The sequence below is a fragment of the Mauremys mutica genome, chromosome 13 (genome assembly GCF_020497125.1).
Source record: "Mauremys mutica isolate MM-2020 ecotype Southern chromosome 13, ASM2049712v1, whole genome shotgun sequence".
Lineage (NCBI taxonomy): Eukaryota > Metazoa > Chordata > Testudines > Geoemydidae > Mauremys > Mauremys mutica.
This window is the reverse complement of record NC_059084.1, coordinates 25994767-26007405: the sequence shown is the minus strand read 5'-3', so window position 1 is coordinate 26007405 and position 12639 is coordinate 25994767. Positions and strand designations below refer to the sequence as shown.

Genomic DNA, 12639 nt, shown 5'->3' with positions numbered 1-12639 from the left:
GGAACATTGTTCTGAAAGGCAAATGCCAAGTCTCAGTCTTATTGCAGACAAAAATAAAACTAAGTAAAAGTTAAGGATTGTCTGTAACTTACTGCGGCAAGATCTTCCTGCTCAGAATGTTACAGTTAATAGCTGTGAACAAACGGCGTGGAATTGAGCAATTCAGATGACACAGACTAACCCACTCTGGCAGAGTGTGGATCTTTGTCTCCCTCTAGTAGCGTCTCACACCCAGCTAGGGATGTAAATATTGTTTTAAAAAGTTAACCGGTTAAACGATAAAAATTATATCGTTTATCCAGTTAACCACTGGGGCTGCAGTAGCTCCGGCCAGTCCTTTGTGGTCACCAGGCTGATAGAGGCTGTTCTTCAGTTGGAAGAGTGGAGAGAAAGTGGGCCAAGTAATAGTTAAGGGAAGAGGGACTTAATGCCCCATAAGACAGCAAGTTAAGGTCCCAGTTCAGTCACCTTAGAGGGCAGCAATTCAGTCTGGACAGTGGGAGAAGAAACTACCTAAGGAAACCAAATATGTGGCTAGTACAAAACCCTATTTTTCAAACTCTCCTGAGCCCAACGAGAAACTTCTCTCCTCCCAAGGGCAGAGGCACAGATGGGGACCCAGCAACATACCCCAACGGGTAGAGCGGTGCTGACATACAGCGTGGCACTGGGCAGTGCCATTTCTCATGGACAAGCTACAAGTCAAAGATTCTCTGCCCTGCAAACACCCACACTGGGACAGAAAATCAGTAAGGGCAAGATTTTCAAAATATTCAGGTGCCTAATGCACCTCACTCCTGATTTCAATGGGAGTTCAGCACCTAGGCACTTTTGAAAACCCTAGATGCCTACCTGCATCTTTAGGTACTTAAATACCTTTGAATCATAGAATCTCAGGGTTGGAAGGGACCTCAGGAGGCCCCAAAAACTGGCCCCAAGTTCCCCGCCTTCCTCTAGAGTCACCACCACAATTCAGCAAGAAGTGAAGCAACATGCACTCACCCCCCAACTCAACGTCACTTCCAGAAATGGCAGGACAGCTCAACTCCCTTGCCCAACCCTTAGCTTGGGCAAGTGACTCTCCTTTGGGAGGTCCATGGCAGAAGGCAGGAGAGAGATAGCAAGCTGGTCTAGTGGAGCTGGCACTGGACTGGGAGTAGGAAGACCTGGGTTTTAACTGCCGCTCCTCCACTGACCTACAGTGACAGCTTAGGCAAGTCTCTTGACTTCCACGTCTGTTTTCCCTCCCACCCTTTATCTGTCCTATCTTTTTAGACCAGTGGTTCTCAACCTGTTTACCACTGTGGGCCACATATGCAGCTCTCCGTGTTAGGTGGGCCGCATCCACAATATATATACTACCTGTATGGGCCTAAGGATGTCACATAGGCCGCAGCTGTGTGCTGACTAGGCCACAAGCAGCCCACGGGCTGAGAACCACTGGTTTAGACTGTAAGCTCTTCAGGGCAAGGATGGTCTCTCACTGTGTGCTGGCACAGGGACTAGCATAACGGAGCCCTGAAGTCCACTGACAACTTTGCGTGCTGCTGTAATACAAATAAATATGGAGGAACGCAAATTCTTGGACACTGGCAAGGCACTGGTGCTTTATTCTGTACAATTTTTTTGAAGTTGCAAAAAACACAGAAAGGCCCATTAAAATGCCACACTGCATTAACTCACACATGTCCCAGGTCCCTTCCACAGCCTCAGCCCGCCCACCCCATGTCAAAATTGATTAGCTACCAGGCCTGAGAACAACCAGCCCCAGTCTGCGAGTGGTCTAGCTTAGCACGCATGCATGTGCCCATATGTGGTGCAGAGCAGCAGACTGCCGTGGCACTAGCAGATTGCGTCTCAATGGAAGGGGGCGGGAGGAAGGAGAGTGACAGAGCGCTGGCTGCGTTACCTTGGTGACAGAATCATTGACGTTGATGGCTGGCACTTTCAGGCTCCCATTGGCTTTCATCTTATACAGGTTGTGAACCCCGGTAGTTGTCTCCTCCGAGATGCCTTTAATTCCTGCAGGCGAGACCAGAAGAGCCATGTTGCAAACTGAAATGTCTAGATACTGTGGCGGGGCCCTGAGTGGCCTCTGGAAGAAGTCTGCCAGTGGGGAGGGGCAAGAGACAAGAACCCCTTTCCTATGGGTCTGTTTGGGGCCTTTAAATTCCAGGTTTACATCCCCGTGTTTACCTGATCCTCTCCCAATGTACACAGCTTCAGTACGGTCTTCAGGGGCAAGCAGCGCTTTTAGCACATAAAGAAGTTACCAAGAAAATAGCTTGAGAAAGTCACAGCTCCCCAAATGCCCCGAAAATAACTTTGCAGATGCCAGCCAGGGATCTCAAGCAGCTGCAGCAACATTAATGACTTCAGTCTCAATCCCCCCCTGAGGCATTATCCCCAGTTTACAGATATGGAAACTGAGGCACACAGCAATTGCATGACTTACCCAAGGCGTCACAGGGAGTTTGTGGCAGTGCTAAGAGTAGAACCCAGTTCTCCAGCCTTCCAGTCCTGTGCTTTACCTACCAGACCAGGCTCCCCATTGCCAATATCGTACATTTCATACAATTCATCCTACAGTGTTTTACGAACCCTACATGCACAAATCCCTTTACCCACCACTGAAATGGAACCGCCTCTGGGTTGGAACATGGCAGCTGTTTAACTTATCACAGTAACACTGCACCCTTTAAGACAGAAAGTGAAGAAGAGTACCATACCCAACTAAAACAGCAGGCGGGAGTTTTAGGGGAAAAGAAAATGATTTCACATATTGGACAGCCCTACCTTGTGAAAAAGGACTAACACATACATGAAGTATCAGGAGGAGCAAGTTAATAAGAAGCTGGTGGAAATTTTTCTATTGAAACTTTTTTCCAGCCAACATGCAAGTTTACAAGAAAAGAAACAAACCAACCACAGCACCTTGCATTTAGCTATTTAAAAAACATTTTGAAACCTTTTTGCAAAGTTTCACTTATGAGGTGTCATAAAAACAGTTTCACAAAAATATTTCAAGTGAAAACTTTTCTGTTTCTTTGAAGAAGAATATTCTGTGCAAAATATTCTTTCCTTTTTTGGCCAGATCTACATTAACCTGGCTGTAAGTATCCCAGGGGAGCTCCTAAGTACCTGGAATAATCGATAGCCTGCACTAAGAAAGCCGCTCAAGACACGTTCCTCTTTAGAATTGCCCCTGCCATCTCTCCAAACACAATTACCTCCATGTCTCTGGAGCCTTATCTTTCTGCAGTGGAGTTGGGGCAGATCAGTGGTGTAACAGAGACAGGCACTATGTACTGAAGGTACTTCTACACCATCACCATGGTATCTGAGCACCCCACAGGCTTTATGTATTTATCCTCACAACACCCACGTGAGGTAGAGAAGTTCTCTGACCCCCAGTTGACAGCTTGGGAACTGAGCATCAATGAGATTAAGGCTACGTATACACTACGCAGCTTTTAGCGACACATCTGTGCCACTACAAGGCGCAGTGTAGCCGCTCTTTGTAGGCAGGAGAGAGCTCTCCTGCCAATCAAAAACTTCCACCTGCAATGAGGAGCATTAGCTCCTGCCAACAAAGCGCTGGTCACACCAGCACTTGTCGTCGGCAAAACTTCTGTCTTTTGGGGGTAGTGGTGTTATTTTTCTTTTTAACACCTCAGAATGACAAAAGTTGTCTTTCACTTGCCAGTGTAGACAAAGCCTAAGTGATTTGGCCAGGGTCACAGAAGTAGTCTGGGCCAGAAAAGGGAACTGAACCCCGGTCTCGGGAGTCCCAGACTAGCACCTGAACCACCCTTCCTTTTGGCCATTGAGTGGCTAATAATCTGATTCAGGACATGAGTGGCGCTGTCGGCAGGCCCAGGTGATGGAAATGTACTATGGGCAGGTCTCCGTGACTGCTGTGACCAGCATGACAAACACGGATTCCGTGACTTTCCGCGACCTCCGTGATTTCTGCAGAGGCCAGTGTGGCTGACCCCAGGGCTGCCCAAGCAGCTAGTTCTGGGTCAGATGCTCGGGTGGCCCTGCAGCCAGCCACTCCGGCCGCTGCTGGAGTGACCCCAGGGCCAGCCGCTCCGGCTGCTGTTCGAGAGGCCCTGGGCAGCTAGCCCCTTGGACTGTCCGAGCAGCGGTTCCCGGGCATCCAGTGCAGCCGCTGCCAGCAGCTGTCCCTGGGTGGCCAGTGCAACCACTTCCCCAGGCGGTCCCCGGCGGCTGGCCCTGCCCCCCCATCCCCCTTAGCAGCAGCCCCTCCAGAAGTCCCCCACCCCCAGCACCGGCCCCCTTAAGATTTAGTGAGGGGTATTTATATTTAAGTCATGGACAGGTCACAGACTCGTTAATTTTTGTTTATTGCCCGTGACCTGTCCATGACTTATACCCTAAAAATATCCATGACTAAATCGTAGCCTTAACTATGGGACAATAAGGAACAGCTTTATTTTGCTCCTTTAAGTTGTCCATATGGGAGGGGACCAAAAACTAAAGTCTATAGGGCAACTGGCACCTCACGCCCCCAAAAGACCGATTCCCCAGGTGACCTGCAACAGAGAAATACAGCAGTAAGACCATATGATTCCATCAGGATGGGCCTTGCATTGCCAGGTGGTAGCCCTCCATGCAGTGACCTATGCTAACTAGAGCAAAACTAGGCAGATTTCAGACTGGTGCTCTCTGAAGCTCAGGCAGCCATGCAGAGATGCTACTCCCACAACCTCACCAGCCACGAGAACATTCACATAGAGCATTCACAGGAACGGCTTTAAAGAGCAGGATTCTTGAGGGAATGAATCCTGGAGTCAGATTGAGTTATTTTGAAACGCTGAAGGATGGGACCTGTTTTCCTAGCTGAAGTTCACTCTGGGTCAGAAATCTGGATTCACTTAACTCACTGGGATTAAATTTCAACACGTTGATCTCAAATTGTTCCTCAGGGCAGCACACACATGTTCGCCTGCCATGGGACCATGCTCAGGCATTAGCAGTAACAGGGTCACGCTGGCAAGGGCAGTCCAAAGAACATCTCAATTATATAGGAAAATAACCTGGCCTCTCTTAAGCAATTAAACAAACCAGTGGCTGGCTGGCTGGCAAGAGGGACAGTCTCACATGCACTCTGGTGTATACACAAAGGCATGAGAAGTGAGCCTGCAACGCTCCTTGCCCAGGCAGCTTTCTGATGGAGATCGTATGGTCTTTGAGGTTATTGTTGTCTCCCCTCCCCCATTTAGAGATTCTTGTCCTACATGCATCCCCCTCCAAGTAAGTGTCACAAGGTCCTTCTGGGGGTGGGAGGGTAACAGCAAGCCCACCCAGGCCTGGTGAGGAGAAGTCCTGGTAGGTAGTGGGAACTGGAGAATGAGCCCACCCCACACTCACTCCCAAACAGCTCCTGCGTCCTAGGGGCTGGGCTGGGCTTGGCTTCCCACTTCAGGGATACAGGGGCGCAGCACCCATCAGGCTTGGCCTGGCTACACCACCATCATGATGATGGAGGGGTAGCCAGTCCAAACCTCAGAAGCACCGTGACCCGGCGGGTCAGGGGTTTATTGTTTTATTTTGGGTTTTTTCAGAACGGGGATCTACCCAGCACCAGTCAGGTCCTTGTGCCCCTCTGATACCCTCCTCATGGCCCAAAGTTTCAAAACTCTGCTCAACTCCACTGATTCCCTGAGCAGGGGCCTGGAACACCCAGGTTCTAACTTGTTTCATTACCAATTCAGTGGCCGTGCTCTAGACACCCTACCTCAGTTTTCACCTGTGCAAAGAGGAAGACATGCCCCATAGTGGTGTTTCTAAGGACTGGTTCAAGGTCTTGGAAGGTGATTTAAAGGGATAAAGTGCTATGCAAATGCTAAATATTCCAACTCACCCTTAACACAATTCAAATCAATGAACAGGTCACTACTCATGTTTCCTCAATAGAAATAACTGAGTTCACATGTGCCAGAACCAGAGTGGCCTTTTCTTTCCCTACAGACTTGAGCTACCTCACTAAACATCAGATCCTTTGGAATTATACCCAAAGGCACAAGACCAGTTTAAAGATCAACACCAGCAGGCTCTATGAGCCACAAAGTGGAACATTTCCAAACGCACCCAAGTCACTTAAGCTCCTAAGTTTCATTGAAAGAGGCACTTTTGGAAGTTTTACCCACAAGGCTTAGATTTTAATTTGAAATTTCAAGCTAATTTCAAGCCCGTGGGAATTTATTATTATTATTATTATTTTTAATTGTGATGTTCTAAAACCCTGGGGAAAAGGAATTCTGCGAAGTGAGATTGACAAACCACTAATGCCTGGGAAAAGAACAGTGACTTGGTTAGGTTTGGCACATTTATTCCACCTAAATGAATACATCGCCCGAGCAGAGCATGGAGTCGTAGACAGTCAATATGACTGCCGCTGACCCATGAAAGAAACTGTGCTTTGACCATTGCTTATCCTGAGGCCCAGGGACCAACCGTGGCAGATTTACAGAGCAGCACAGGCTCCTGGAAGGGAAGTTGTAGCCAGCGGTCAGACTGGGGCTGGGGGGGAGAGGAAGTGGTACTCTTCCCAGCTCCGCCCACAGGGAACTCCATTCACAGTCCGTCGTGGTGACGCTCACAATACGGCCGCATATGGTCTCTGGGCTCCCGCTCATGGGGGTCCAAATACATCCATGGGCTTTGCTGGGCTCCTCAGGCTAAGCCCTCTCGGGCTTTCAGAGCATGGCTCACCTGTGAAGGAGCTCAGATATCCCACTGGCATGGGCGGTGGGTGAATACGCTGTTGGGGGAGGCTAGCCAGCCCTCAGCCCCTCCCTCTCTGCCCGAGGCCCTGCCCCTTCTGTTCCCCCGCCGAAGCCCAGAGCACTCCGCTCTCCCCTGCGGCCGCTGGCCCCAACAGGCAGCGCAGCCGGAGCACTCCCAGCCCCGGTGCTGGCAGGCGGGTGGCACAGCCAGAGCACCCCCCGGCCCGAGTGTAGTCTTGCACATCACAGCCCCCAGCCTGCCGGTCCCAGCCTCTCGGACACAGAAGGGAGCAGCTGGCAGGGAGGGGCCTGGTGGAGCATGGGCGGGGCCACACTAGGCTGTTTGGGGAGGCATGGCCACTGCCCATGTCCACTAGGCTCTGCTAGGATCCTTGAGCTTGGCTGTTTCTTCACTCAGGCTGAAAACAACAACTGTGCCCTCTAGTCCACTCCCTGGTGGTGCCACAATGAGCATTCGCTCTCAGTAGATTGTGCAGATCCGCACAAGAGCATCTTCTTTTGCCACTCAGACATACTCCGATGAAAGAGGGGCCAGTCACACAAGACCAGCTGAATCCGAGCCAGGTGGAGAGGGGAGGAGAGAGCAGGGATGTAGCAGGAAAAGGAAGTAAAGAAGAATCCTAGAGCATTCCCCACAGAATTGAGTTAAATGGGGCATCCTTCATGTAGAAGAACCCAGTGTTTATATGCAAGATCTCCATGTGGTTCTCTTTAAGGAGGGATGAAATCAATGATACGTAGCCCAATTGCTGGCACTGTAGCTTAGACCAGCAGCAATAGGTCTTCTCCTCGCCCCAACATCTGTGGAACACCTGTTAAAACCGTGAGGTCAGCTATTCCCTGGAGTACTCTCCCTCTTCAAAAGAAGGAAAGCCAGCAGCTTAATAGGCATATACCTATGAAGTGGAAAATTCTGCCAACAAATCAAATTTTTCACAGACCTCGTTTCTGCATCAAATGGAAGTGAAATTGCATAAAATCAAAATGCATTGCAGATTTCCCCCTCACTGCAATCACAAGGGATTCATATAAATCAAGACCGGAGGCAGCCCTACTGAACCTTAGTCTGAGCCACAGCTCAGCAGACACAGCAATGGGAAGTGCAATGCTGCCCTCTAGGGCCTGGTCTACACTACAAGTTTAAGTTGAATTTAGCAGCGCTAAATTGAATTAACCCTGCACCCATCCACACAACGAAGCCATTTACTTCGACATAAAGGGCTCTTAAAATCAATTTCTGTACTCCTCCCCGACGAGGGGAGTAGCACTGAAATTGACATTGCCGGTTCAAATTAGGGTTAGCGTGGAAGCAATTCAACGATATTGGCCTCCGGGACCTATCCCATGTGCTATGTAACGTGAATAGTGTTGTTCACCGTGAAAGAGTACTCACATTGTTCTGTAAAAGGTATCTTTTTTAATACTTCTCTCTCTCTTTTTTCCCTCCCACAGCTGCAAATTTTTCAAGCCTCCCTCCTCCGTCCCAAAGGCTCTCTCAGATAAGGCGGCGAAACAAATGCATGCGAAATGAAATGTTCTCTGAAATCATGCAATCGACCCGCAGTGAAAGAGCTCATTTGAATGAGTGGAAGGACACAGTATCACAGTACAGGAAAGCAGCCAATGAACGCGAGGACAGGAGGGACGCTTGAGATGAGAGGTGGCGGCAGGAAGATCAGAGGAGGCAGGATGCAACGCTGCAGCTACTGCGGGATCAAACGGACATGCTCCAGCGTCTGTTGGAGCTTCAGGAAGGTCAGCAGATCAGAGTGCCGCTGCAGCCCCTGTATAACCGCCCTCCCCATGTTCCATAGCCTCCTCACCCAGATGCCCAAAAACGCAGGAGGGGAGGCTCCATGCACCCTGCCACTCCACCCCAGTGGACAGCCCAAGCAAAAGGCGGTCATTCAACAAATTTTGAAGTGGCCTTTTCCTTCCTTCCCTCCTCCCACACCCGACCCGGGCTACCTTGTCAGTTCTCTCCCTATTTTTATAATCAATTAATAAAGAATACATGGTTTTAGTGACTATTTCCTTTGAAAGCAAGCTGCGATCGAAGGGGGGAGGGTGGGTGGCTTACAGGGAATGAGTCAATCAAGGGGGCAGGTTTTCATCAAGGAGAAACAAACAGAACTCTCACACCGTAGCCTGGCCAGTCATGAAACTGGTTTTCAAAGCTTCTCTGATGCGCAGTGCTTCCTGGTGTGCTCTTCTCATTGCCTGGGTGTCTGGCTGCGCATAATCAGCGGCCAGGCGATTTGCCTCAACCTCCCACCCTGCCATAAAGGTCTCCCCCTTACTCTCACACAGATTGTGGAGCACACAACAAACAGCAATAACAATGGGAATATTGGTTTTGCTGAGGTCTAACCTAGTCAGTAAACTGCGCCAGCGAGCTTTTAAACGTCCAAATGCACATTCTACCACCATTCTGCACTTGCTCAGCCTATAGTTGAACAGCTCCTGACTACTGTCCAGGCTGCCTGTGTATGGCTTCATGAGCCATGGCATTAAGGGGTAGGCTGGGTCCCCAAGGATAACTATAGGCATTTCAACATCCCCAACCGTTATTTTCTGGTCTGGGAAGTAAATCCATTGCTGCAGCTGTTTAAACTGATTAGTGTTCCTGAAGACGCGAGCATCATGAACCCTTCCCGGCCATCCCACGCTGATGTTGGTGAAACGTCCCTTGTGATCCACCAGTGCTTGCAGCACCATTGAGAAGTACCCCTTGCGGTTTATGTACTGGCTGCCCTGGTGCTCAGGTGCCAAGATAGGGATATGGGTTCCATCTATCATCCCACCACAGTTAGGGAAACCCATTGCAGCAAAGCCATCCACTTTGACCTGCACATGTCCCAGAGTCACTACCTTTGGTAGCTGCAGCTCAGTGATTGCTTTGGCTACTTGCATCACAGCAGTCCCCAAAGTAGATTTGCCCACTCCAAATTGATTGCCAACTGACCGGTAGCTTTCTGGCATTGCAAGCTTCCACAGGGCTATCGCCACTCGCTTCTCAACTGTGAGGGTTGCTCTCATTTTGGTGTCTTTGCATTTCAGGGCAGGGGAAAGCAAGTCACAAAGTTCCATGAAAGTGGCCCTACGCATACGAAAGTTTTGCAGCCACTGGGAATCGTCCCACACCTGCAACACTATGCGGTCCCACCAGTATGTGCCCAGAATCGGCATTCCACGGCATGAACCTGCCCCATTAACACCATGATCTCCAAAGCGCCGGGGCCCGCAGTTTGAGAGAATTCTGTGTCCATGTCCTCATCACTCTCGTTGCCGCGCTGCCGCCTCCTCCTCACCTGGTTTTGCAGGTTCTGGTTCAGCATAAACTGCACGATCATGCGCAAGGTGTTTACAATGTTCATGGCTGCTGCGTTGAGCTGAGCGGGCTCCATGCTTGCCGTGGTATGGCGTCCACACAGGTAACTCAGGAAAAAAGGCGTGAAACAGTTGTCTGCCGTTGCTTTCACAGAGGGAGGGAGGGAGGAAGGGGGAGGGGGCCTGACAATGCATACCCAGAACCACCTGCGACAATGTTTTTTGCCCCATCAGGCATTGGGATCTCAACCCAGAATTCCAATGGGCGGGGGAGACTGCAGGAACTAGGGGATAACTATGGGATAGCTACCCACCGTGCAACGCTCCGGAAGTCGACGCTAGCTTCGGTACTATGGACGCACACCGCCGAATTTATGTGCTTAGTGTGGCCGCATGCACTCGACTTTATACAATCTGTTTCCAAAAATCGATTTATGTAAAATCGGAGTAATCCTGTAGTGTAGACATACTATAGGGATCCTTTGCAGAGGGACTTCTCTTTTTGTGGGGGGTGGCGGGAGGGGGAAGTTAGTGCCAAAAATACACAAATGTTTGTGCAAAAAAGTTCAAGACTTTGCCAAATGGCTTCAGGATCCCACTCGCACATATGATGGAACAAGAGCTCTCACACCCAAGTGCCTCCAGGAATGCGACCTTGCATTTATGATGTTGGAGACGTTAATGTAATGACTCGTCTGTCATGACTTCACTGGAAGATCATGGAAAGAAAACATGCAAATATGGGGAACTCCTGCTTAAAACACAGATTTGGTAAGCAAGAGTGACCAGGAAAGTTATGGCAGGAAGTGAGCAACAAAGAATTTATGATGCAGGGATGGGTTTCCAATGCTTTCCCCAGGGAGAAAGGACCAAACTCAGAGGAGTCCAAAAAGTTTAAATCAAGGAAGAACCTAACACAGTGTCCACTAAACATTGAGGGGACTGGAAGACAGTAAATTTATACCACTGTATGGCTCATTTATATCAGCAAGTTTCACCAGTTTAACTTCAGGTGTTCTTTTCAATCCATTTAGTTGAACCGGAGCAAAGGGCTACATGGACACTTGTTTTGGTTTAAACTAGACTTATTTCTAGTAAGTTTAAACAGATCAGGAATTGTGATAAGCGAAACCAAAATAAACCACTCTAACCAAAATCAGAGCATCTGCACAGCGGTTCACATCAATTTCGCTAAACCAGTTTGGAAAATGATGCAAGTTAAACTGGTGTATGCAGACTCTCCCAGGTTCAAATTCAGAGATGATGCACAAGTTAGATCCCCTGGCCAGACCCACCTAAAGCTGAAGTGGAATGAGTAACTCCCACTCTTTCTATGGATTTCTGGCTGATGTACACCTCATCTGAAAGAGGCTCTCTCACTTCATATCTACACCAACGCCAGGTCCTTACACCTTAATCCTAGCATTTCTGTTCCCAAACTAGCAAGGCTATCAGAATCCTGGCTTCTTTCTGTGCTACCCTTATCCTTTCATGTTCCCAGAGGGCACTTTGATTTAATTGTGGTGTCAGGGAGTTGAAGCATCTGGTGCAGCCTGGAGAGAAAATGGATGGGGAGCCACCTAGTGGCTGAGCTTCTGTAGAAGCACTCTACATCAGTGTTTTTCAAAGTACGGACCGCGACCCATGACTGGGTCATGGAATGTCAGGCACTGGGTCACCTTGCGGATCCAAATTCTAACATTGCCACACATCTGCTTTAAAGGGCTGTGCAGCAAGGACCTGGAGAGGAGAGGGGTAGGGGGTGGGCAGGAACTGGGGAGTTAGGGCTTGCAGGGCTGCTGCGGGCTTCTCCCCCAGCCCCGGTGCTTGCTGCTGCCGGGCGGGGAGAGAGAGGCGCCCCTCCCCTGGACCTAGCTGCTGCCAGTGAGGAGAGGGCTGGGGGGAGTCCTCTGGCCCCAGCCCTGGGGCAGCCTGCCTGCACCCCAAACTCCTCATCCCTGGGCCCACCCCATAGCCTGCACCCCCAGCCAGAGCCTTCCCCCCTGCCCGCATCCCAACCCTCTGCCCCCAGCCCTGAGCCCCCTCCTGCATCCTGAACCCCTCATCCCTGCCCCTACTCCTGCATCCCAACCCTCTGCCCCCAGCCCTGAGCCCCCTCCTGCACCCTGAACCCCAGCTCCACCCTAGAGCCCTCACCCCTGTACCCCACCCTCTGCCCTACCCTGGGCCACATCCCACACTCCTTACCACAGGCTTACTACAGCTAGTGTCTAATGTTAGTTACGTAAAGTGGTTTAAGCTGGAATGTATTGCAATATTATGATTTTATGAAAACTCTAGTCAAAAGATATAATTATGTTGGGTCACAGGCATCAATAATTTTCTTCAACTGGGTCACGAGGAAAAATAAGTTTGAAAACCACTGCTCTGCATAGCCGTACAGAAGGGCTAGGACTGAAGCTGGAGGATAACCTGTGCACAGCCCTAAATGCTGCAGCTCTGGCCAGTTTCCTACAAAAAGCTGTTGGAGTTTGCTCTCCAAGTTCAGGTGGGACCTTTTCCCTCTTTGCAG

General features: G+C 49.9%; 1 protein-coding gene across 1 annotated transcript in view; it reads right to left on the bottom strand.

Annotated features, from left to right (window-relative positions):
* AHCY (adenosylhomocysteinase) overlaps positions 1-12639 on the bottom strand; it is a 53702-nt gene that overhangs the window by 23062 nt on the left and 18001 nt on the right. Inside the window, exon 5 of the mRNA XM_044986027.1 lies at positions 1910-2022. Within this exon, the coding sequence (XP_044841962.1) occupies positions 1910-2022 (113 nt within the window). The remainder of the gene's footprint in view (positions 1-1909; positions 2023-12639) is intronic.